A 26710-nucleotide genomic window follows, 5' to 3' on the forward strand; every position below is an offset into this window, starting at 1 on the left:
ACCAGTTTATCCTAAAACAGGAATTGAAAGAATGTTTGATTTCGACGGAAGCAGTGATATTGAAGATGGTGAAAGTGCCGACAGATATCTCCCTGAATATGAAATGAAATTAGTGCCTCATTTATCAAAGTTCCTTCCGCGAGATATCGAAATTATTGATTCCTTCAACAAAGAATTTAATTTGGCGATCAAACACATAAAGGAACAAGCTGCAATTGGCGTATCTCTTGAAGGTATTAGAATAAACCGATCAGGTATACTTACTTGGCTTTGTATTTCAACTCCATGCTGCAATTTTTTGTTTGATATCTTGGCACTTGGAGAACAAGTATTTCAGAAAGGTCTAAAATCTATTTTAGAAGATGCTAAAATACAGAAAATACTCCATGATTGTCGCTTGGCATCTGATTGTTTATATCACAAATACAATGTTTGTCTTGTTAATGTCTTTGACACACAAGTAGCAGATTTCATTGTGATGATGCAGATGATTGAGAGAGATAAAATTGATAGTCGAGTGAATACTCTGGATGCATGCTTGAGTTATTATTTGGAAGTTCCAAGTGATTATTTGTATGGTCATGCAAATTTTGGTGAGGATAAAGATAGTTTGAATTTTCATGCATTGCGTCCTTTAAGACATGAAATCCAGGATGTCTTGGTTAAGAACGTGATGTATCTTCATTTGTTAAAAAGAGAACTGGAACTAGCTTTGCAGACACCATTGCGAAGAGCTACGGATGTATATTTGAATTCCATACAAAAGCTGAAGGATAAGGAACTTCATATTGTGCCTCACAAACCTGATGAATTGCCTGCAGAAATGCACTTGGAAGGTATTCAGATATTTCGATACCGAGATTTTGAGTATCTCGGTAATACTGTTGCATCTGGTCCTCCATATCGTACAATAAATAATCCCATGATCGCGTACTTGAATTATCATGCCGAATATAAGAATGATCAGAAAAAGGATGAGGAATCGAAGCATGTATATCAAAATGGGGTTGCCATTTCCTCAGAATTGAATTACAAATCAGTTAATCCTTCAAAAGATGATAAATCTACATCTAGGTTCAAATCACTTAGTGTTAATTCTTCTGTGAATTCAAGCGAAAGTGATCATGATTGCTCTAATGATTCTGAAAAGAATCAAAGCAACAAAAATATAATGAAGTCTGAAGTATTATCTTATAGTGACTCTACTATCGTACAAAACCCAATAATGCATGGCATGTTAGAACTTGCTTCCAGAAGGTCTAGAGAAAACCAAGAGGTGGCGAAAGTTACTTGTGATGAATCAAATCAAGTTAGCAAGTATAATTTTCAAACTTTTGCAGAAAATTTTGGAATTGACAGCAAATCAGCAATGAGAGATTCAAATAATACTGATGAATTTTCGCATTTTAAATCAGTTTATGGTTCTGCTTGCAGTATGGACACAGTTAAAACTCAAACATCACAAATTCAGCAACCTTTCGCTACTGGAAAAAAATCCTCAAGTGACTTATTGGAACTTATTTCTAACATGAAATCTTTAAATCCTCAGATAGTGGCTGATACTTCTTCAGATGATGATTTAGCAAATGAGATAGATGATGTTAAAAATGCTGAACTTTTGCAGATTAATAATTTTGCTGTGAAGAATGAAGAAAGCTGTTCAGATTCAGACTTGGAAGAGGTGGCAGCCAGAGTCAGGGCGAAAGGTATTCTGTTTCAGAACTTAAAAACAGAAACTGTTACTAGTGATTATGCATCTGTATCTGATTTGTTCAGTAAAAAGTTTCAAGTTAAACCTAGTGAGGAAACTTCCAAATTCTCTAGAGACAATGTGGAATGTGCTTCAGAAAATGTGACAGTTTATTACTGTGATACAATTGATAAATCATCCAAATTTGCTGTGAAAGTTAATCGTAAAAATAGCCTTCTCTCAGATTTGTACAAGAAGGCTGGTGATGGGAATTTATTGTGGACTGAAGAAAATGCAAAAACTGTTTCTAAGTCACTTTGCAACCAATCAGATAAATGTGCAAACAAGGACAATTTTTGGGCTGCTGTTCTCGGTCATGAGCCATGTAAACCCATTGATGAGAAGTTACGCTTACGGCTTATTCCTGCTGGTATGTCAGGTTATTAAATGCAGGTGAAACTGTATGTTGAAGACAACATAGTGAGAGATATGTATTATTTTTTATCAGAGAGATTTATAAAGCTTGCCAAGATTGATTGGCATTTATATTTCTTGTTTAGTTCTTTTTATGATAAAGTAAATTTGTGATTTTTCATTTTATTGAATTTTTTTATATCCATGACAATTAAGATTTGCTTATGATATTAAAAAAAAACTTTCTTTTGCAATATATATTTTCATATTTTTTATTTTCAAATAGTATAATTATTTTGTCAATTTTATCATTGTCATCTTCTTATTTTTTAGAAGTTTTATTTTTTTTAGCATTTTTGTGTCTTCCAAATGTGTTGTGCATTATTTTGTTATAAAGATCTGCGTGATATATTTTTTTCCCTTCAGAATATATTTCTGAATGTTTTTGCATTTATGTGGCAATGCATATTTACAAGTAATTTCCCTTATTTCTAAATTTTTAGAAAATGAAATGCTGTCAATTTTATTCATTGTAATATGTATGCAAACTGATATGCGGATGGTATTTTTTACATTTTTTGTCAAAGAAATTAATGTTTTGCTTGAGAAATAATTTTTATGTATCGACACTATTTCGCTCTCTTTTTTTTAAATGACAGGCAAGTGATTTTTTTTTCTTCCCTTGGGCCAGGCACTTGAAATTCATTGCTTAATGTAATGATGTGATTGTTTCCTGTTTTCGTGCACTGGAATATAAAGTGTAATTTTGTTTAATTATATCTTTATATTTAGTATCCTAGAGAAACGTAAGAAATTTATTGATTGTGATATGTTCGTAAGTTCTTATTCCATTTTGTAATTGTATTTTTTGATACTGTAAACTGTATTGTTTTTTTTAAAACAAATTCTGTTCCAATTTTTGTGCTGAGTTGAGAAATATTTTTGCAATATTTATAATTTGTCAAATATATTACATACACTTCTTTTATTATATTTGAGATCAATTTTATCTTTGTATATGTTTCAAAACAAAATAATTACTTGTGAGTTGGGCTTTGTAGCATGTTGAACAAATGAGTGTTTTTCTTTCATAGTTTTAATAGTTTCACAATTTTTTTATACATGAAAGTTTGCTTTTTATTATTTATATAGTTTAAATTTTAATAGCTATAAAAATCTGTCAAAAACTGGAAGGTACTTTTTTAAAAAGCCAGCTTTCTATTTTATAAGTTTGAAAAACAAAAATGTCTGATGTCATAATCATAATTTAAATGCATTGATGATATAAAAGCACTGGTTATATACTGTCTATGTTATAATCAGCCTTTAAATATATATTAAACTTTTTCCAATCAGTGTATATTTTTGTTTGGAGTGTTTTTATCCATTGTAAACTATTCTAATTTTTTTTCAAGATTTAAATAATCTTAGTATTAACTGATACTATAATTACTACTGATTAATTTATAAAAGATTGGAGCATTTTTTAGATAATTTTAAAATTATTTTTAATTTTTTTAGCAGGAAATTTTATACACAATATAATGTTGTTTGACAATGGTTTTAAAAATATTTACAATCAATAAATAAACAGACATAAAAAAAATATTTTTTTAAATAACAAAGTAGTACTTAATAAAAATTTGTTATGTTGATTTTACAAAAACTTCATTAGATCATTTTATTGAAGATTGCTTTTAAAAATTGTCAAGCAGTATACAAATAAAATTGTTAAAGTTGAAATAATCATCTGTCTCTTATTACTGATAATTTACACTATAAATTTTTTACTTATTTTGTAGTAGTTTTTTCATCAGTGTATTAAATCAAAGTGAATTTTATCTGTTATTTTGTCTTCTTAATTTTATATCATTTTCATGAGTGATTAAAAGAAATGTTGAGCTTTGAAATTATATTGTCATTTTATATCTTTATAAAATGTCAAGAAATCATTACTGTACCTTACTGGTTCATCTGGATGTTTAACTGCCATATATTTCTCTAGTTATTAAATGTAATTTGAGAAATAATTGAGAGAAACAGTAAAGAACACAAACTAAAATGTTATATTTTTAAGTTATGGGATATATCTTTTGGAAATTAAGTGGAATTCCATTCTTGTATTGAATACTCAAGTATTTATCACTTTTAAAAAAGAATTTTTACAGAGTTTGTTCAGTTATTGTATTTTGCATAACAGGTGTCAAGTGCTTACTCCCTTTGATACATTTTTATTAATAAACTAGAAAATGCATTGTTACTGAGCGTTTTGTTTCTTTTATCATTACATTACATAAATTTAAGAATATCATATTTCATATTAGGAAAATCACAGAATTATAAAATGTAAGTTCGTCATTTCACATTAAAATTTTTTTTAGCCAATATAATTGTCTCGGTAAAATCAAGTGCATTAAAATCTTAAGAATCAATTATTTTTTAATTACAAATTTCTTTTGGTAGTTAGATCTTTAAAAAGATAATTTATCTTAAAAACAATTAGAAATTTAACCCTTTGCACACGGTTGTCTCTTTTGGGGCACTGTTCAGGACAGTGCATCATGTTGACATTTTTAATTTTGCTTGTTAGAAATATATACAAAGTGATAAAAAGATGTAATTTTTCAAGGAAAATCCACTGAAAACTATGAGTATTTTTTATTTTTCAGAGCAATAAACAAGTTCTTTATTTGGTGAATAAGTATGCATCAAATTACTTTTTACAATGTTGTTTGTTTGTTTCTTATGGCACTTGCCACTGACAAGCCCGCTGTTACGAAGACAGCGATTTAAGCCTGAGGGGGAACATCTCTTATTTTTTATAGCAGCGCCAACTAGGGCCAAGAGTACGACTTTGCCACTCACGCATCATTCATTCGCTTGCACAACCCCTTTTTACAGGAGGGCACATTCACACATCTCACAGATAGAACAACCATGCCCAAACCGGGACGCCCAGATCACGGGGAAGACGCGCTACCCCTATGCCAGGACGCCGGCACTTTTTACAATGTAAAGGATTTTAAATAGATGTAGCAGAGTGACCATACCCAAAAAAAAAAGTATAAAAACAATGCAACAAATTCATATTTTAGTTATTTTCTTACCACTGAAATTGATAATGTCTTTCGAAGGCCTAAATTAACCTTATTTCTTCTTAATTCTCTAATCTAGAACAGTGCTTCTTCAAATTGAATTCTTAAAAACATCTCTTTTAAAGATGCCTGCAATTCATAAAACATTTGTAGAGCCAATTTATTATTTAACAATCCCCAATGTTTTAATCTGTGAAATTTTAATTATTTTTTAAAAAATTAATCATATACTGCTGGATTATGCTTCATATTTTTTTTGTAAATTATTCTTAAGAAGTCACGACTTCTTTTAACTCTCATAATTCTTTCAAGTATGGACCATGTTTTTAATAAAATAAATCAATACAACTATCTAAATTTTTACTTGTATAGTATAGCATTTAGAAAATTTTCTAATTAAACAACATTCATTTAGACATTATTTTAAGATTAGATTTTTGAAATCTATAATTTGGGGAAAATGAAGACAATTAAAAGGATATATATGTACCAATAAATAATCAAAATTCTGAATGCTAAAGAAAAAAACAAACAATTTAGACATTAGGTTACTTTTTTCTGACTAACATTAGTTATTGAGCATTTATGGAGATTATCAGAGATGCAAAATGATATTATTAAAAGCATTCATAAATTTCATCACATAATTATTTTCATTTCAAGTTGTCTCTGGAGATTTGCAGAAATTTTAGTCAATAAATTATCTGAAAATCATTCCTGAGATACTAAATATTAAGGTTAAGTTCTAGGGTCAGATTCTAGATTGCATTATCTTTTGTATAATCATGTTCACTGTTTTATTTAATTTTGCATGAAATATGTTTAAATTAATCTGAAATTAAATGCAACATTCCTTTGGCAAGAGAAACCTTCCTCCACAATTACATTTTAATTCTGTTTATATTCCCTGCTACTGCTCATTTACAGAACATAATATATTGGCTTCTATTCCAAAGTTAGTGCAAAAAAACTTCACTCGAAGAATATAAAAGGGGAAATTTGTCCCTTCCCACACTCTTTTTTTTTTTTTTTTTTCGCAAACCTTAAATAAAGAATGAATAATTAACATTTAATAAAAAAATTAAGGAAAGTTGTGGTATAATAAGTTTTTCTTGAAAATAAGAAAATATTTGCTTTTTTTAATATTCAATATCCCAGTTGTGTCAATTGGTATAAGCAAATGCAAGAACAATTTTTATGAATACTTACTGTAAAAATGAGTTCACAAATGAAAGGTTAGTGCTTCTAATAATTTATGCCATAACTATTTTTACAAGCTGCATCATTTTAACATCAATACTATTATATATATATCATTTCTTTGTCAAAACATTTGTCTCATAAAAATCTAATTTGGTTACAACTGCATCTAAAAATTTTGTTAAAGGAGCATCTTTCCAGTTTTTAATAAATTTAAGGGTAGAATAAAATGGGGAAAAAAGTAGCTTACGAACACATAAATTCAAACAATTATAAAATAAAATTGCAGTTTTATATTCCAGCCAAAACTAATTATTTACTTTTACAATTTAAATGATTGTGAATATCTACAATTCATTAGAATTAGCTAGCTTTTTTCAAATCTCAATTGTAGATAAGGGAAGACTATTAAAAATAAAATGCAAAAAAAAAAAAAAAAAAAAAGTGACATAATAAATATTATTTATGTGGAATCCCTTTTAATGCAAATGAGTTATCTTCTAATTTAGATGCTTTTTATGCATGCCTAAAAGATTGAATTTTTCATATGCAGTGTACAGTATATCATTTTAAGACAGTAGATCCAGTTCCAAGTACAATTATTATGCATAAGGTTCACTTTTATATAAGAAAATTGATACTGGTTACATTTGAATTAAAGATAACATTGATATACATTTCTTGTCAATGATATTCCTTAACCAAACTTTAAAGATATTTTTTTCTTTCTTATTCCTTCTTAATTTCAAATAAAAATCTTTAAAAATAAATGTAACTTCTAATCAACTTTTAATTAAAATATTTACTAATTAACAAATATCACATTAGATTAATATGTACACTTAATTTTATTTGTAAAAAAAATTACTTCAATATAGTTTAAATAGTATCCAAAATTGCAAATAAATAAAGGTTTTTTTTTTTTTTTTTTTTTTTTTTTTTTTAAATATGATGCATGTTAGTTTAATCTTTTTCTTTCAAAAGTCTACAAGAATTTTTATATCAAGAATTTAAAAAGTGGATTTTTAAAAAAATATTTAATTAGAAGAGTTTTAAATGAAAATACCAAATAAGCATAGCAAAAAGATTCTAGGAAATAAAACACCAAGAGTTTTGACCCAAAACTGCCATTCCTTCCATCAATATAAAGATAATGCCTTAGTTGACCTGCAATTTTGCTTTCCTATTGCTTCTTTCACTGCATTTATAGCTAGTCCTAATAAAATGCTAGGTAAATTACGAAATTTATTTTGCACTGACCACATAATTTGGATGCCGGATTATTGTACTTATTTTAATTTTTATGGCCATATTTCAGTTTAGTTACAACACCATTGAATTGGCTGGACTTTTATAATTTTTATATCTATACTGCAAATTAAATTCTAAATACCATCATTAAGATTTCTAATTTTATAGGGTTAATGCTTATAATATAATGTTTATAATTTCTTGCTGTTATATTGTATAAGCTCTCTCACTATCTGAATCTATAATGAAGACCAAGCTTCATTATAATAAATTCCACTAAAATTAAACAATCAATTTATTCTCATCAAAATATAACAAATAATATGGATGTGTAAACTATGTTTTAATATAATTTCAATAAATAGGAAGAGGTTCTATAAAAAAAATTACGCATAAAGAGGTAAAAAAAAAAAGTTTTATTACAACAATCAGTACAATTTACAGCAGTTTCATGATTACATCTTTTTCTCTTTCAACATTCTGGATTTCTCTTTCAACATTCTGGAGAAAAAAAAAAAAAGCTGATAAAATGAAACAATAACAAACAAACAAAAAACATTCTACTGAATTTGATAAATGAGAAGTATGCAAATATGCAAAGGATAAATATTTATTTGATATGAGGGAGAAACTTTAATTTTTGTGTAATTTCCAAAAATTTTTTTTAAAACAATAGTGGAACCTTACTTAACAAACATAATTTACGATTCTTACTCATAGTGTGAAACACTTGCTAAGCAAACAATTTTTTTCTATAGGAATCTATATTAAATAGGTCAGGGGTGGCGAACCTTTATGGATCAACATGCCATTTTTTCCAAAGAAAGGTTCAATGAGGTAGAGACGTGCCGTCAAATAATTTTGTCTTGTGATTATTGGGAAAATAATAAAATTAAATACTAAAAACTCAAAACTCTTTCATTACTACACAAAATTACATTTTGCACTGTAAAGTAGTAAATGTTTTAGTTATGTGCAATTCAAATTAAAGGAACATTTGTGACTTCTGTTGTCGCAAATTAGATGACAAATTAGGATTGTAATGTGTTACTTTTAGCAGAATGCATGCTGAATTGGCAGTCACCTGCCAAACGGTTTCTAAGCGAGTCTTTAATGTTATTCATCTCTGTAAATAATGACTCGCAGGCATAAGTAGATGAAAATATGGTTAAAATAGCATGATCCATCTTCTTCAAACAGTTAAATGAGTCTGGAATCGAATTCCATCTTACCAAAATTTTGTTACTGTCATTTTTACTTATATTTCTTGTTAATCTTTCTGTTTCAATCTATTAAAACTTTTCTCCTCTTTCAATAAATTTTTAAACACATATTGAATACAATGGAAATCAATCAGTTGCATTTCAATTTCTAACCAATCGAATGGGGACAAGTTCAGTTTATCAAATGAAGTCGCATCAGGCAAGATACATAATAAATATGAGTATTTCCGATAAATCTTTGAACTGAGAATACCTGGATGAAATTTCCTTGATTGGTGAATCAATTATGGAAATAAATTCTTCCATAACTTTTTCTTCATCTGGTTTCTCATATAAATCTAAATTTAATATATAATATTGATATTTTTTTCAAGTTTGAGAAGTGATATTTTTTCTTCAGTTTGTAGTTTCTTGTAATAATATTGTTTCTTATAACACGCAGTTTAGCGATAAAAGTGCGAATGAGATCCATCATGACGATAATTGTTTTATTTGTGCCTTGAAGCTTTATGTTCAATTCATTGAAATGTTGACATATATCTATAAAAAACAAATTTTGAGAGCCACATAACATCCAACAACTGGATATTGTTGAACTTTCCCCTCTTTTTGCAGAAACAGTCCGATTTCTTTCAAGCAGTCAACATACCTTTGAAGTACGTTCCTGCGGCTCAACCAGCGAACATGGTTATACATTAGTAAGCCATTATACACAGAGTTGACTTCATCCAACAAAGCAAACTTTTGTTTATTTAAAGCCTGCATACATTATCAAAAGATGTTAAGCCATTCATAGCACACAAAGCTTGTTAGTGAATAATGCAGCGAAATTCCAGAATTGAATGTCCTACATCTGTTTGAAATAAACTAATGAAACCGATTTTTTTTTCTTTTCCCCCTCCACCATATTTGGAGCTTTGGAGCACCATCAGTTGTTACTAAAACAATTTTCAAATCTATTTCTTTCTCAGCAGACGATTTTTTAACAACCTAACAATTCATATAAAATATTGAATAAAAATATAAGATATATTATGAAATGTCCAGGAACAATATTATGCATTGAACTTCAGAATGCAAGTGCATGCAAGATTAAAAGAAAACTTTGTCCACCCTGAATATCTGTATAATAGAAAATAATCTGTGTAATATAATCCGCCCACCCTAAATCTGTGTAAGTTGTTCATTCTTTTTCATTTTTAGAAAAAAAAAATCATAAAAAAATATTTATGAAATAAACATCTAACAAAAAAATGAAACCATAAACAATTGATCATTTGCAAGAGAAAAAACAAAGTAATGTAAAAATAATAAGAAAAATATCATGCATCATCTGTAGCAATAATTATGATTCAAAATTAATTTTAATAAATGCATGGAAATTAAATTTATGTCATTGAAAAAGTAATTTTTTTGTACCTTCAGATAATGTAAAAATGGTTTTTGAGCAGTAATATGATCTGAAGTTATTGATAAAAATTGATTGAATTTAGGATAATTTTTAATTACAATTTCAAAAAATCCTTTCATAGTGACCATCTACTACCCAAGAAGTAAACACAAGCCAAATTTAGGTTATTGAGCCCCATTGACTCGGGAAATTTCTTGGCAAGGAGTGAGTCAATGAGTGACTAAGTGGATTTGCTTTATATATATAAACAGCTAATACAGCAGTAATATTTTTAAATTAATAATTTTTTTGAAATTTGTACTTAGCATTATACTTTGACTTTCAAAAATAATTTATGCTAAATTATATTTTGTTTTAAAGGTACATTTGATCCCTTTCCCCCAAATTACAGGCAATGAAGCTGCCCTCATTTTGAGTTTACAATTGCAACAATGATTTATTAAAAAAATAATAATAATAAATCTTTTCATAATTATTTTTAATAAAAAATTAATAATAAATAAACAGTTACCATTGAGTCATTAAAATCATAGAAATCATTTTTTTCAATGTGAAGTATATCTGATACATAAAAAATTAAAATAGAGAAGGGAGAGGACGAGGAAATTAAATTTTAGGCATAGCACAGCTACTTCTCCTCTATTTAGCCACATAATTTTTTTTTCTTCTTTCAGATAAAAAAATTATACAAAACTTACTGAACTAATTTAATAGTTTGGTCCATTTCTTCCTGAATTCTTTTCCGTTTTTCTATAAAGTCATTCAGTATAGTTCCGTATAAACACTTTGTTTGCAGACAAGATCTTGCTTCTGGCTTATCCATATCTTCTAAAGACACTGAAAATTAGACACCTATTAATGGAGTATTACTGGTATATATAGAATAACTCAAAAAAGCACTACAAGTCATTTACTAAAAATTGAAAAGCCCAAGGTAAAAATTATGAGAGTCAATTTTTCTGATTTTCAGATTTCTGTAGTGCCAATTAACTTGTTGAATGTAGTTTCATAACAAGTATTTGTAAATAAGATAGGTGATAAAATTCCACATGCTCAGCCAGATCATTAATGAGGATCCAATTTAAAAAGGTGATTTTGCCACTAAGTTAATGATTCAGAAAAGGTTTGTTTGAAAGATAAAAGAATGTTGGTTTATTCTATCAATTCTTCTTAAGTGACGTAATTCATTCCAGATTTCAGCATTAAATAGTGTACTCGTTTAATGTTTCATAAGGGATGGTGATTTTAATGACTAATGACAAGGTGAAGAGAAATATAAGATGAGAAAGATGTATAGAATGCATGACATAGATACTGACAGAAAGAAAGAGACCACATGAGACTGATTCCAACTATTTATGTAACAGGGTCAAATGTATAATGAGCTGCACCCAAAGAGTGCAGTATCTTGTAAAATTTACAAGATGATTTTTAAAAAGTTTAACATATCACTCTTTGCATACACTGCTGAAGATCTTTTATATTTTAAACTATAGCATATTGCAAGCTTTGTAAAGTATGCAACCTTTTCCCATACCAAAAAGTATTGTGGTTATCTAATTTTAAGACTGCTACTACAGGGGGAGAAAAACAAAGATGCAGACCGAGCCTGCTATCATGGAACAAAATGAGATGTTGAAAATTTTACTTTACTATGTTTTCTTCATCCAAAGAATTTTTCGATTATATTTCAATCGAAGCTATTTTACGACAATCTGCTGATCATTGAAAATGAGGATGCTTTTTTTGATGAAATAATAGAACCAGAGGATTAAGTTGAAACACTTTCCGAAGCAGTTTTCCCATTTTTAAATCTAGCATTTCAAAATGTAATAATATTTTATTCAAAATTTTTGACAGATCATAATTTGTTATATTACCCAAAACTTATGTAAAATATTGGGTAGGCAACTAAGTAATTGCGGATTTTTTTTAGAAAATCAAAGACAATTTTTTCATGGAACTAAATAACTTTATTCTGTAACGTATTGCCCATTTTGATCAATGACCTTTTGCCATCTTTCAGGCAGCATCATAATCCCACGTTCATAAAACTTCTGGTTTTTATAAGCAAAAAACTGAATCAGGTACTATTTGACATCATCATCATTGTTGAAATTTTTACCATTCAAGGAGTTTTGTACAGATCGAAACAAAAAGTAATCAGATGGTGCAAGGTCAGGACTATATGGTGGATGTGGCAAAACATCCCAACCAAGCTCCAATAATTTTAATTTCGTTAGTTGTTCAATGTAGACATCAGAATTTATCTTTCGGTTGGGTGATAAAGAGTTCAAAGTAGACAATTCCTTTGTAATCCCACCAAACTGATAACAAAACCTTCTTTTGATGAATATCAGCTTTTGATGTTGTTTGAGTTGGTTCACCTGGCCTGCTCCACGATCTTTTCCGCTTGATATTGTTGTAAACAACCCATTTTTCATCGCCAGTTATCAGTCGTTTTAAAAATGGATCATTTTCATTACGTTTCTTTAGCAAATCGCAGCTGTCAATGCGTTGCGTTAAATGCGTTTCTTTCAGTTCGTGTGGAACCAATTATCGAGTTTTTGAACATAGCCAAGTTGTTTTAAGTGATTTTCAATGCATGTATGTGATTCATGAAGCTTCTCTGAAATCTCACGTGTTGTACTGTGACGATCCGAATCGATTATTGCTTTGATTAGGTCGTCATCAACTTCAACTGGATGACCCGAGCGTTTTTCATCTTTGAGTGAAAAATCACCAGAACGAAATTTGGCAAACCAATTTTGACACTGCCGTTCTTTTAAGGCTTCGTCACCATAAACAGCACATAAATTTTTATGAGCTTGCGATGCGTTTTTCCCTTTGCGGAAATAAAAAAGCAAAATATGACGAAAATGTTCCTTTTGATTTTCCATTTTTCAACAAACGCCAAACGAAAACTACGCAACCGATCAAAAAACTTTTTTTACTGATTGACAGCTGAATTGCCAACTATCAAATAACAAAATGCGTTTTACATTTGTACTACGTCTACAAACCTAAAAATTCAACTGAAGCCATCTATGAGTGAAATCCGCAATTCCTTAATTGCCAACCCAATAAAAATAATGATGTAAACATTAACTATATGTCCAAGAGACTGGAAACTTATTCTTCCTGTTTCCTGTAAAATGCAGGATTTCATTCTTAAATCTTCAATTATCTATATAAAATGCCAGTTAATATTTTTTCACAGTTATTAATTTTTTTTCTTCATTTTTCGACTGTTTAAAAATTAAGTAATGTTTCAGTACATACAAGTCCATGAAGGCAAAGTAATACTTTGTATGATATTGAACATCTGAAAATTAAAACATTTATCAAATTTTAAATAAAAAAAAAAAAATTTAACTTTAGCAGATTTAGATTCTCAATTAGACTATTTCTATATAGTTAGAAAGATATTTTTTTCTAACAGTTATAAAAGAAAGCAAAATTAATACAGTAATTTAAAGTGTACTTACAACATCTAGAAAAACATGCTTTTCTTAGCCTTTCATTTGTTCTGAAAGCTAAAACATTCCTTCGACGTTCTGCTTTTTTCCGTTCAAAATAAATTTCAGAATCGATTTTCATCATATCTGAAGAGTGCATAGGGGAAATATTTTTTTCCTCTTTCTCTAATGAAAGGTTTGCAAATGTCAGTCTTTCAAGAGCTTTACTAGGCTCTGTTTCCTAAAATAGCATAACATAAAATTTAAATTTAACTTAGTTGCTAATACAAATAATTTAACATGTCCAGTAATAATTTTAAGAGCAACTACAACAAATTTTTAAGGTGTTTCAACTTAACACTTGAATTTGTCAAAAAAAATTCAATCATAAATACCTTCTAATTTCATTGATAATATAGCCCTAACAAAAAGTTAGGGTTATATTATTTATGTTTTTTCCCTCCCAGCTTTTATGTTATGCAGATTTCAAAAGCAGTATTCATGTTTTCTGCATTTTTTTTTTTTTTTTTTTACAGCTGGGGATTAAAAAATTTTTTAATTCTAAAATATAATATTTTGGGATTAAAAAATTTTTTAATTCTAAAATATAATATTTTTTCAAAAAAGACTTATATATGATTAGTAAAATACTTATTATAATAAAATTTGCTTACAAAACATATTTGAAAAAAAAAAATGATATACCTACAAGGAAATTAGATAACAAAAATTATTTGACTTACACAAGCTTATTTTATTTTTCATTCAAAGGAATGTTGTGTTCTTTAAATTCTGAAATTGATTCAATATCACTTTTTAACCCCCTCAACAGATATCTGCCATTATAATCGTATTCCACTTCTTTTGATATCCATGCTTTTTATATCTTAATGGAATAGCATTTTATTTCTCATTCAACACCCCAAGTTTTTTTAAAAAAATAAAAATACTGAATTAGCTTATATCCGAGTCGATGAATATAATTATAATTTTACCTTCTAATAAATGTAGAAAAATATAATTTAAAAATTAAAGGCAATTACCATCTTTAACCAAACCTTTAACAAATTGTTCCATAACCATTCATTTATGGGGGCAAGTTTAGTAAATCTGCATTTGTTATTCATCCATTAAAATCTTCTGAACTGCATTCTTTAAGTCTGGGTTTAAAAATTTCCTTAAAGACAAATCACGCCCTGTCCACTCATCCAGTGTTCGTTTTTAAACCGAATATCCTACTCATGCAAGAAATAGTGTATATTTGTTTAATTACTTTGTAGGCCAGTTAAAACTAGTAAGATTTTAAAAACCCTATGTAAATACTTGATATTTTTATACCAAAACCAAGGTTTCCATATGATTTTTTAAAAAAAATTATTGATTGAATGATAGGAATTGAGGCAAGATCATCATTATGCAGCAAAATATCTTTTAAGCCTCTTTTACTATAAACTAAACATAGCCACAAAATGAGACAGATCATGATCACTAGGGAAAGATAAAAGAGCTTTCAGTGCAAGAATATCTACACAGTATGCAACTGACTCTTCAAGGAAGGATAAAAAACTTAATATATAAAAAGTGAAGAAAAGAATTTATCAAGTCCTGATAAGCCCCTCCCCACCCACATTTTTTTTTTTTTTTTTTTGAAAATTATATTTTTTCTGCTTTACTACTTGTTTGTAGGCTTGTATACAAGATTTTGATGTTTAATTTTTTAGAATCAGGAGAAACAGACACAGATAAACCAGAATAAAAAAGCAGAGATTTAATAAATAAAGTTATTTCTGGGTTCACAATATTTGCTTTGTTTTTGCTATTGTATATTTAGCTATCATTCAAATAATTTTAAAAATTCTAATGACAAAACATGTGTTTGATAATATTTTATCTCAATTCTGGATTGCAAAACATCTAGATAATGTGGAAAACAACAAGAGTCATCCATGTAAGTTGCAAGTTTGATTAACTGAAAAACATGCAACATCTGCAAACCCCTGATTTGTGCTGAGCTCTATAGTAAAATAAAGACTGTCCCTGATAAAAATATTAAAATATAAATCAAATATAAATAAAAAAAATAACATCAAAAATTGAGAATGATGTAAACAGCAACAACAAAACAGTTTAAAGAAAATAAAGTGGTACAATGACTACAGAAAATCAATTCCTTATGAACAAATATTCTGAACAAAGAGTATAAAATTAAAAAAAAAAACACTAAAATTTATTCAAATTAATATCATATTTACAAACAAAAAAAGTTAAATTCTTTCCTCATATGCCTTTTTCTTCAACACTAAGATTCATACAAAATTGAAATTTTCTTCAAAGTAAATTTAAAAAGAAATTTTATTAAATTAACCATCTTTGGCAACTGGCTTGTTCATCTAGTTTACCAACTTTTTAGGATGGAAAATGATTAATATAGAATACATTTTTTTTAAAAAATTTCGCTTTATTATTTGATGCAACAGAAATAGATGAATTCAAATGAATGAATTTACTGCAAATTAAAAAATATATAAACAGTGAAATAAAAGCAGAAGTGAAATTCCTCCAACAATGTTTGGAAAAAGCACACAATTGAATTTTTGAATGGATGAGCTTGAAATCCATCATAACATTTCAAAAAAAGATGTTATCGAATTGAATTAAAAAATATAAAAATTAAGGGGGAGGGGGAAATTATATGAAATTTAAACATCAATCAAGTATTCACCATTTAAAATTGAAATATTATTATGCTTTCTCATTAAATAACTAAGCAGTATGAATAGTTTTAGATATTAATGCATTTTTAAATTTGCCAAGAAAGATATAACTAACAGAACTTAAATTTGATACAAAGAAAATTTAATGCGAGGGAGGAACAATTTCTAAATCGCAAAAATTGATACAAATTTCTACCAGGTAGAATCTTTTACTTCAGAACAAATTTTAAATCATTCTTTCTCATGAAGAAATAAAAAAATTGTACTACATTAAATTACAAAAAAGGAAACCTGCATCCGAACTGAAACTGTTCACAAATCTCACTCTTCTTTATAAGATTTTCTATAAATGCAATTTCAATATTGCCTTTCCAGGAATAGAATAGAATATTTTTAAACCATACAAAAAAGTAGTTGAAAGTCCTTAGTATAAATTGGCTACTTTATATTAGAATGTGTCACAAATATAAAGGACAAATTCTAAGGGATAGAGATCACAGTACAGGTTTAATGAATTAAAAATGCATAATAACACATCACAATTCCTAAAAAATATGAATTTATCTTCCATAAAATTTGTGATTATCTGGTGAATTCTCATCTTTCATTTACTGTTGTAAATCCCTTACAGTAAATCAGGGGTGTTTGTGGGACCCCAAAAAATCCCCTGAAACTTTTACGGACTTACTACCGGCATTTTGGAGTTTCGAGAAGGGGGGGGAGAGAAATGAAAAATTACAATTATGAAATATTGAATGACCTAATTATAAAAGTTCAATGAATTACTTTTTTTGCAAAATTAATAGCCATAAATTTTCAAACATATAAACTACTACATTTTATGCAAATACTTTAAATTACCTGAATTAATTCTTTAAAAAAATTATCTAATTTCTGCTGCTTTTTTTTTATTTTCTGATGTTTGTGGGCTTGTCTTTCTTTTGTGGTGAACTTCATAATTGCAGGAAGATTGACTTTTATTTTCCTCATTTACAGTTGAAGAAATTTCCTCGAGAACTGCACATGCAGAGGTAGAAGCAGTTTGCTTTTCTGCTAATGTAGAAGGTTTTTCAGAGACTTTTATAGGTGACTCATCTGAAATACATGTTTTTAAGTCCTCTTGATATGTTTTCCAACTTCTGTACATATTCAGTAAGAGATCTTTGTGAATTGGATCAGTCATTGGATTTTTTGAGCCAAATTTTTCGCATGAGGTTTCTTTAGAAGCCATTAAATCATATTTAATAGTCTGCACTGCATCTAGGGAATCAATCTTAAGAGAGGTTCTATAGTCAGTGACAAGTGCATCCATTAAGTTGAATGCACTTTCCACTAATGGGCCATGGAAGCAGCTAAGGCAGGCTTTGACCAATTTAGCCAATGTAGGATACTTATAATCATTTGTGAAATCATCTTTTAAATTAAAAACTTTAGACCAATATTTATCAATTGTACACTTGACTTGATTTCCACTTTCATTAGATGTGTAGAGCATTTCTTTGGTGATATCAATATCACTCTGGTATAACCTTATTTCAGCTTCTACTTTTGACTTTTCATTATCACTAAAAATATGGGACATAAAAGATGATAATTTTTCAAAAGCTAATATTGTACTGGTTTTACCTCTTAGCTCCGAATCTAATGCTGTAAAACTAATTAGATATGAATTTTTAAGGGGTAATTTCTGTTTCGTATGCTGAAATTTCAAAGTGAAATTCTCTTGCGTACATAAATAAAAATATATTTCAATAAGAGAAACGAAAATTTTACACAGCGGAGAAAAAAAAGTTGCGAAGCGATCAATGACAAATAGCTAATACGGCGAAAAATCCCCCTTCTCTACTAATTGGCGCCACGCCAGGAGAGATAAGACCTTTGAACCCAGAGTCACGTGATCGCACATCTGGTCGCGAAGTCTCTCCCTTTTTTTTTCTGCCGCGCCTACTTGCCGAAAAGAATCCAGAAGAGAATGTCCGAGAAACGGGGGAATGAGTCATAACTCGCAATAAGGAAAGAACAAAAAAGAAGTCCCCCCCCCTTTTCACGCATTATCACTGCCTTTGGAGAAAGAAAGGAAAAGTTTTCACCACACACGCTGACATTGCGTTTTCTGCTTTCAAAGCAAACAAAATCGCCCAGATCAAAATAAATAATTCATTATTATTCCTACTTCCTTTTGAACGACGATCCCCGGAATTTCCGGGTATCGAAGTTCAAAATCCCCGGAATTCCGGGGTTTCCCCGGAGCACAAACACCCCTGGTAATTCTCCCATGGGGTGCTTGTGATTCCAACTTTTATTTTAAATAATGCTATTAGGATGATGAACCCTTAATATTTTTCTGAAGATTTTTAAATTACTTATGTTCACAGACTAGAAGAAATAATAAGAAAGGCAGCTGGATCGCACAAACACTAGATGATAGGAATTAAAAAGCATTTTCAGGGGGGGGGGGAATACTCCCAAGGCCTGGGAAAAACTACTTCCAATACACATGCTTTTATTGAAAATGAAATAACAGTATTCTTTGCTAATGGATTCTAAAACTTCCTGTGCTTTTGGGCATGGATTAGGATGGGTTTAATTCAACAAAATAGTGACGAGATGAAAGATGTTCACATTTAATAATAAAGTAAATTCCACATCTTTCTGCACCTTACCCCTTAGTGAGAATATTGTTGAAACGTGGTCATCTCATCATGTTAATAAGCACACAGCATTGTGAATAATAGACATCAACCAAGAATATGGGTATTTAATTTGACTACTGAATGGAGATTGAGCTCTAACAATGAAAGAAAATTTGGAGTTTAAATAAACCAAATAACATTTCTGTAACAAGACAATGAGATCTAACATGAAAACAGGTATATTGGATGTAGAGAAAAGTACAGCATCTTTTCTAATTTAGCTTCCAACTCTTGAAGTTTCAATTTTTATGGAAAAAATGTTTGCAAAGTCCATATATTTATATTTTTAAATATTTCACTGCAAAATAAAATATTTCACCATTTGACTCAAATTAAGAAATTGAAAATTAGTGAAAAAGATTTTGTCTCTTATAAGATGCCCAATGAATTTTGTGTGGATAATTTAACATTTATTAAAGAAACTGCTACTTATAGGGGGGGGGAAAAACCGATTTTAAACATTGTCATTTGTGTTTTTTCAAGCATACCTTTTAAAATAATATCAATATTGTACTATTTTACAAAGTATCATGATATTTAAAAAAATGTACAATTTTTTTTTTTTTTTTTTTTTTTTTTTTTGCTGAGCAAGAAATTACAATTTTCCACAGTAAAAGAACAACTGTGATTCCATTAACCTTTCCTTTTCACATTTTAAAAAAAGTCATTAAATCATTATATATATTAACTTATGGGCATACGAGCTGAAAAAAAATCAATTAATAATTACTCTTGAAAATAAATCTACTAACATTATTTTAAAACAAAGTAAAGTTTATATAGCTTAGCAGATATTTAATTTTCTATCAAATGAAAATAGCCAAAAGAAAACTTACTAGATATTTTTCTTGCTTATGACAGGCAGATTCTTCAACTACAGAATTTGCTAAAAAAGCAGTACAAAGTTTGTCTCTGAAAAGAAAACTTAAGCATAAAGCTTCCATGTAATAAATTAAAGATACTAAAAGATGCAAAAGATACAAAATCAATCCAATTAAAATATAAAACATTTTTCAATTAAAATATAAAACATTTTTCAATTAAATAATAAAAAAATAGCATTTAAGAATTGAACCACACATGCAATGCTGAAAGAAATCAGAAGAGGTTTTATTTTACAAACAGAAGTAGCTTTTATTCATGTATATGAAATGGTTATTCTCGAATATTTTAGTACATTGGGAAGCTATGACAGAATCTAAATAATAGCAATACATGCATTGTCTATTCTAAAAGAAACAGATTTATCTTTCAAGAGCCTGAAGAAAAAATTTAAAATAAAATAAAGAACTTACAGTGAAATTCTTTTAAGTGATAACCTAGTAGTTTCCTTCCTGATATTCAGCAAAGCTTTGATTTTCATGAACCTCTTCGTTACTCTTTCAATTTCTTCAAAACTAGAAACAATTTTGGAATGACGACTTGTTGTTCTTTCAATTTCTTCAAAGCTAGGAACGATTTCAGAATGACGACTTGTTGTTGGCAGACAATTCTTTAGGCATTTCAAATCGAAAACATCTTTATTTTCAGAAGATCTAGGTATTTCTTCACATGGAAGCACTGAAAGTAAAAGTAATTTCTATCATTTATTACAATCTAAAAATAATGCACTGAAGAGAATCACTTTAAGACTATTTGTTATGTATCAATATTTAAGGCCTCTACTATAAAAATTAAAAACAATGTAAATTAAAGTCATCCATAATGAACTGCCAACAAATAAAAAAACATTATGTATAAGCAGCCACCTTGACATCTTGTACAAAATGAAACTTGGCATAATTTGGAAATTGGCAAGTAAACTTGAGATCATAAATACCAACATTACTGAAGAATTAATACACAAAAGAACGGAATAGAGATTGAATAATAATAAAAAAAAAAGGTAAAAAGAAGAATTAATAAAAAAAAAACTACAAAGAATGCTGAGATAAACAGAAAAGAATTTAGTTTTCTTAGTAAAATCCTATTAATAATAATAATTGTATTGCTGTTACTGCATTTCAGTAAAAGTAAATATAAAAAGTTAGCTTGAAAATTTTTAGTTCAAGTAATTTTTATTTTAGCATATATTATACCATTAATATCAATATTACTTCATATATATTACGATAATAGTTTTTGTGATATTATGCGAAATATCCGAAATAGCAACAATGATGTCTACAGAAAGAAATATAGAGTTTTAGCCAGAATTTTATACAGCTTAATTAATTCTTAGCTAATCTTAAGCAGTGTTTCACATGAGGCCAATGGGAGGTCACACTTACCTCAGGAACATCACATGATCCCAACAGAGTAATGGCAAATGGTTGCTTCATTAGGACAACTCTTTGCTATTGTCCTATAGCAGTTACATGATTTTCTTGAAGTAGGCATGACCTTCTATTGTGCACAATAGTTAGCCTCATGTGAATGCTGCTTCACTATTGTTCTACCATTTTACAATTATCCAAATAGCTACTTTCCAAAGTAATAAAAATATGTTCATTGCATACTTCAGAAACATTAAAACAAAGACCATTTATATATATGAAAGAATAGCATTTTAAGTAAATAACAGTAGAGTAATTGGATGTCGAAACCAGTTATCAGAAAAATAAACTTGTAAAAAGGTTTAAAGAGGATGCAAGAAACTAAAAACATTGAAGATAAATGAAAGAAAATACCATGTGTTGCTACACATGAAAGATAAAGCAAATGAAGGTAATAAAAGGAATTTGGATTCTAGTGGGTATTTACAGCTCCCAGTTTACTTGGCGATTTTTAAATTTTGCCAAGATTGTCAAAATTCATTATGATAATTATCTTGGTGATATTTCTTGCTCGCTGGCTAACAAATCTGGACCATAAAGTAGAAAAATTTGAATTAAAAATAGAAGTTGCGGAAAAAAAAAAAAAAACATTTGAAGATCGAAAGGCATTTCAAAAATCCTGTTGAAAAGTATCAAATAAAACAATGATTTTCTGTTTGCAACATGAAATACCAAGTCATACATCTGTACCTTATTATAATGTTTACAATTCACAGAGGATTGATAATTTGACAAATTCAAATGCCTTAATTTTTAAAATTCAAGTAGAATTACTGTAATTCTTTTCAACATGATACAAGATCAGCAAAACTGTGCTATACTAAACTTGAATAGTTTTATAATGCTACATTTTTTCCCTTCTTTCTTTCCTGTTCAAATTCTAAAAGTATATTTATTAAGAATAGGATTTGCCTTATAATGATAAAATTAAAAAAAAAAAGTATCAAGGTATTAAAAATTACAACAACATAAAAGTGATCCAATTTTTAAAATCCCTTTTTGTTTTAAAACTCGCTATTAATTTATTGACTTGTTAATAAGTAATGAACTTTTATTTCCACTCAATTTACTGAAATAATCCATCAATACTCAGTAACAGATTAATGAAAATATGGAATGGTTATAAAAATTTCACAAAAAATATCAATTCATATTAAAAAAAATTGACACAAATTTATTCTTAAATGCCAGGCATCTGAACATAAAATGCTAATTTAGAAAATCAATAATACACCTCCAAAAAATTAAATACTATTAAATTTTGTGAAAGAGTACTGTAGAAGTAAAAGAAGGAGTATCTAAAAAATATATGCACACTAAATAAATAATATAACATTATGAAGGGCGATCAGATATCTTTGATATAATTAAATCTTAAATCAACACACAGAAATTTTGAACCTTTTTTGCCATCTTATGAAGAAAAGGAAAATTTAATTTCATGTAAAGATTAAAAATATCAATTTCAACCTCTTGTATCATGCATCACACAAAAATTTGTCAGTTTTTTTCACTTTTTGTTATATTTTATTAACATGTTTTCAATTGCATACTTTTGTATTAACACATAACAAATTTAAGTTGATGAGTGAATTCCTATTAAAAATAGAGAATAATTACTTAAACTCAGAGCAACTAATGTTAGTTATATTTTCTTTTAGTTTTACAATGGTACTGGAAACTATATAAAATATGCAATAGAAATTACTTTGAAGAAATTTAGGAAGATTTTTTCCAACATAAGGGGGAATAAAACAAAATATTTAAAAATAAATATATTTTAATTACTTAACAATAAAATATAAACATTAAGACATTACCAGACATAAGACTTAGGCAGAAAAAAACCCTGAAGTTCATAAAAAAAGAATTTGGTCAAATATAAGCACCGACATGTAAAATATAATCAATAATATAAATTTTTTAAAAAGTGTTGAGAATTTTAAAAATAACGCAAATTAGAACAAAAAATAATCTAATCAATTTCAAGAATGATAAAAATTTTATTCTGAAAAATACTGAAATCTGCATTTCCATAGAAATATGTTACGTCTCCATTGAAGAAAATAAAAGAGGAGAGAATATAATTTGAAAGATCACCGTCACTAATACGAGGCATATAATAATTGACCTGAACAAGAGTTAGTAAATTTATATTGCAAAGCATTAAATTAAAGGAATGTATGCAACATAATAAAATAAACTCATATTTGAAAAATTAAAAACATTTCTTCAAAAATCGGGAAATTTTAATTCCAGTTAAAACTCTTGTTTCAGAATGAAAAATTGTATGCTTAATGTGAAATATTGTTTTTGCAAGGAATGATAAAATACAACTAATGAAATAGAGTTACTTGTTCCTATGGCATAATTTAATTATATAATGAAATATAATGCCATCAATAAGCTCCCTTTTGACAAAAATTCATTAAAGTAAATTTCTGTTATAATAAATTTATTTAATGAATGATTAATTTTTTTAGAATTCCAGTATTATCCTTTAATAATAAACCAGTTAAAAATGGTACAATATTCATAATCAATTCAAGAGCAAGCTGTTTCACTACTCTATACGATCCTAATTTAAAAGAAACTTTTATATAATGGTAGTTAGTGTAATATAGCCATTATGTAATGCAATCAATCCTATTTTGTACAGTGAAGCCTTTAAGTATAGCTTACATTTTCTTTTCTAATAAATTTTATATAATTATTAGTTAATGAAAAAAGAACAGGATTTTTTGAATATTATATGATAAACTTTTAAACTACACTGTTTAACTGCAGTTATAGTATTATTAATTCCTAATCAATTTTAATTAAAAAGCAATCTTCAAAATAAATTACTATTTTTATTTCAATCCGCATTTTTTCTTATAAAAAATACATTTGCCAGTGGCTGAACAATAACAAATCATGAAAATGTGAATAAAATAAATATATCTATGGGAAAGTTACTTAAAATTTAATCATAAAAAATTAATAGCACAATGTTTTTGATTAGTCAATATCTATCATTTTTTTTTAATATTAAAAATTTCAAACTATCAAAAAATTTATGTAAAGCAGAAAATGTTCAAAATCCACATTCTACTGTTTCTGGATGGGAAGAAGGTGTGATGTTTGAAATAAAACCTTCCTTTTATAAATTATTAAGCGGAATATGTGAATTTTGTGTAAGTAGAAGCATAAATTTGTGTTGTTTCTTTCTTTTTTCAATCTATTAGCACCAGAATATTGAGAATGTTTTCAAATTGTTGATGAATTGTAATATTGCTAGGGAAATTTATATATAATTACATAAATTAGACAATATTTATGTACTGAAAAAAAATTTGAAGGAATTTATATCAAGCTACTTTGTTGCATACTTATAAGAATAAAAAATTAGAACCATTATTAATTAATATCTTAGGAAATATAATCCATCACATAAAATAAAAATCTTAAAACATTTACTTTAACATTTTATGATGATCCCTGTTAACAAAAAATGCCCAACAGTATTGCGATATCGGCCGGAGTTAAGGATATCGTAAAACATCGTGGAAATGCCGTACAATATCTTGTGCTAATAGAGGTAGTTTGTTATATATTGTCATAGTGAGCCAGCTAATAATAGTATTTCCAGTAATTAGCAAATCAAAATAATTTTCCTCATCAAGCTTTATTTCGTATGAAAGTTCACGACTCATAAACATCGTATCAATGCTCCTTTGCCCTATGTCCAAATATTTTATTACTATGTAAACATAGCTAGCTAATCAGAATGCTCTATGGTGCAGAATGTTCATTGTGCTGCAAACATAATTTAAAATAAAACTTCTCTTTATTATGATAAGGTATAATTCACCACTGTTAGCTGTCATGATTAAATAAATAGGAAGAGTATAAAGCTGATCTACAAAATGGTTAATGTCCCAATTGAAAGTCACTACAAATCAAAATTTAAAATAAATGCTAATTTTTTTAACATCACATCAAAAGAAAATTTTAACTTACCTGCACGGTTATTTTGATCCATTTCCATTTATATTTCTTACAAAAAAAAATTAAGTACAATTTAATAAATTCAAGTTTGTAAACTAACTAGAAAAATTCCGCGCTTCCAATATTGCTACCAGGTAAGGAAAGGACAATGTCTGTCGGCCCAATCACATCAAGTTCATCTGTGAACGAAGAACAATCTAGAGATTGACTCTTTGTATGTCAATCTTTTTCAGTCCAATCAGAAGATTTCTTTCTTCGTCTATGTGGTTTGTTGCTTACTGTACTGTGATTGGTTAGAAAATTAAGTGTTTATTTGCATTATAGATTTGTTTATTTAATTATTACTTATTTGTTTTATTAAATTATTGTTTATCCAGATAAGAGCGAAATGAGACGAAAATGTTTTTTCCCCTCATACTTTCAATCTTATAACAAGCATTTAAAAAATTATTTCCATGATGTCTATGACATTTTTAGAAATTTTAGCGAAGATAAACAGCAGAAAGGTCAGAATAAGTATTGAAAGCTAAGCTATTGTATTCCTGGCTTTCTAGAAGGTTTTAAGAAAACAATTACAATTATTTATTAAGTAATATTTAATACTAGGTAGTAATTTAAATTTTTTCCATTAAATTTGTGCCTGTCTTAAAGCATTGTTTAATTTATGCATTTTTTTTTACAAACAGTTCACTCTTTTGAACCCTTAACTGGGGAGGTGAAATTTTAGAACTTAATTGGGGAGGTGCGGTCTACGAGACCTCATTTCATTTACATTTAAATTAAATTTTCTAATGAATGTATTAGTATGAAAAATTGCCAATATATTTTGCAGATATTTTTCTTGATATATACGTATGTTTTAGAAATTTTCCAAAATATATTATCATTGAAAAAAGTAAAAGCGTTGGAACATACATTTTCTTCTCAAATTACATGTTATAATAAATAATATTCTTGAAAAAGCATATTACTTTTTACTTTTTAAATCATATTTATTTTTACAGTATATGAAGGTACATAGAAGACAATATAAAGTAAAATTCAACAATTATATATAAAAAAAAATTGACAATAGGTAAAATTGGCTCTATTTTTATCGGCTTGTGTGACTTTCATAGCACGGTTTTCTAGGGCATTTTAAATATACAGGTTAAGAACTAGTATAAAAATCAACCTATAAATTCTGTATATATATCTCTTGGTATATTAATATATTTTATAAATTTTCAAAATATATTATCACTAGAAATATTTAA

The 26710-nt window shown here is 27.9% G+C and overlaps 1 protein-coding gene across 1 annotated transcript; it reads right to left on the minus strand.

Moving 5' to 3' along the window:
* Window positions 1-8045: 8045 nt before the first annotated feature.
* Window positions 8046-25642, minus strand: LOC129976465 (uncharacterized). Its single transcript, XM_056090061.1, has 6 exons — window positions 25467-25642; window positions 20445-20709; window positions 19986-20061; window positions 13773-13983; window positions 10983-11121; window positions 8046-8151 (listed from the first exon to the last, which is right to left on the minus strand). Exons 1-6 carry the CDS (start codon window positions 25492-25494, stop codon window positions 8106-8108), a joined length of 765 nt encoding a protein of 254 aa, XP_055946036.1. The 5' UTR covers window positions 25495-25642; the 3' UTR covers window positions 8046-8105.
* Window positions 25643-26710: the final 1068 nt, after the last annotated feature.

Source organism: Argiope bruennichi, chromosome 7, assembly GCF_947563725.1.
Source record: "Argiope bruennichi chromosome 7, qqArgBrue1.1, whole genome shotgun sequence".
NCBI lineage: Eukaryota > Metazoa > Arthropoda > Arachnida > Araneae > Araneidae > Argiope > Argiope bruennichi.

What these genes read in the sequence shown, in the direction of transcription:
- LOC129976465 (XM_056090061.1), bottom strand. Translation starts at nt 25,494, where the DNA reads ATGGAAATGGATCAAAATAACCGTGCAG. An exon ending in ATAAGCAAGAAAAATATCTA is followed by an intron (nt 13,984 to 19,985) that starts GTAAGTTTTCTT and finishes ATGCTATTTTAG; the next exon opens with GAAACAGAGCCTAGTAAAGC. An exon ending in CAAACTATTAAATTAGTTCA is followed by an intron (nt 8,152 to 10,982) that starts GTAAGTTTTGTA and finishes TTTTTTCTCCAG; the next exon opens with AATGTTGAAAGAGAAATCCA.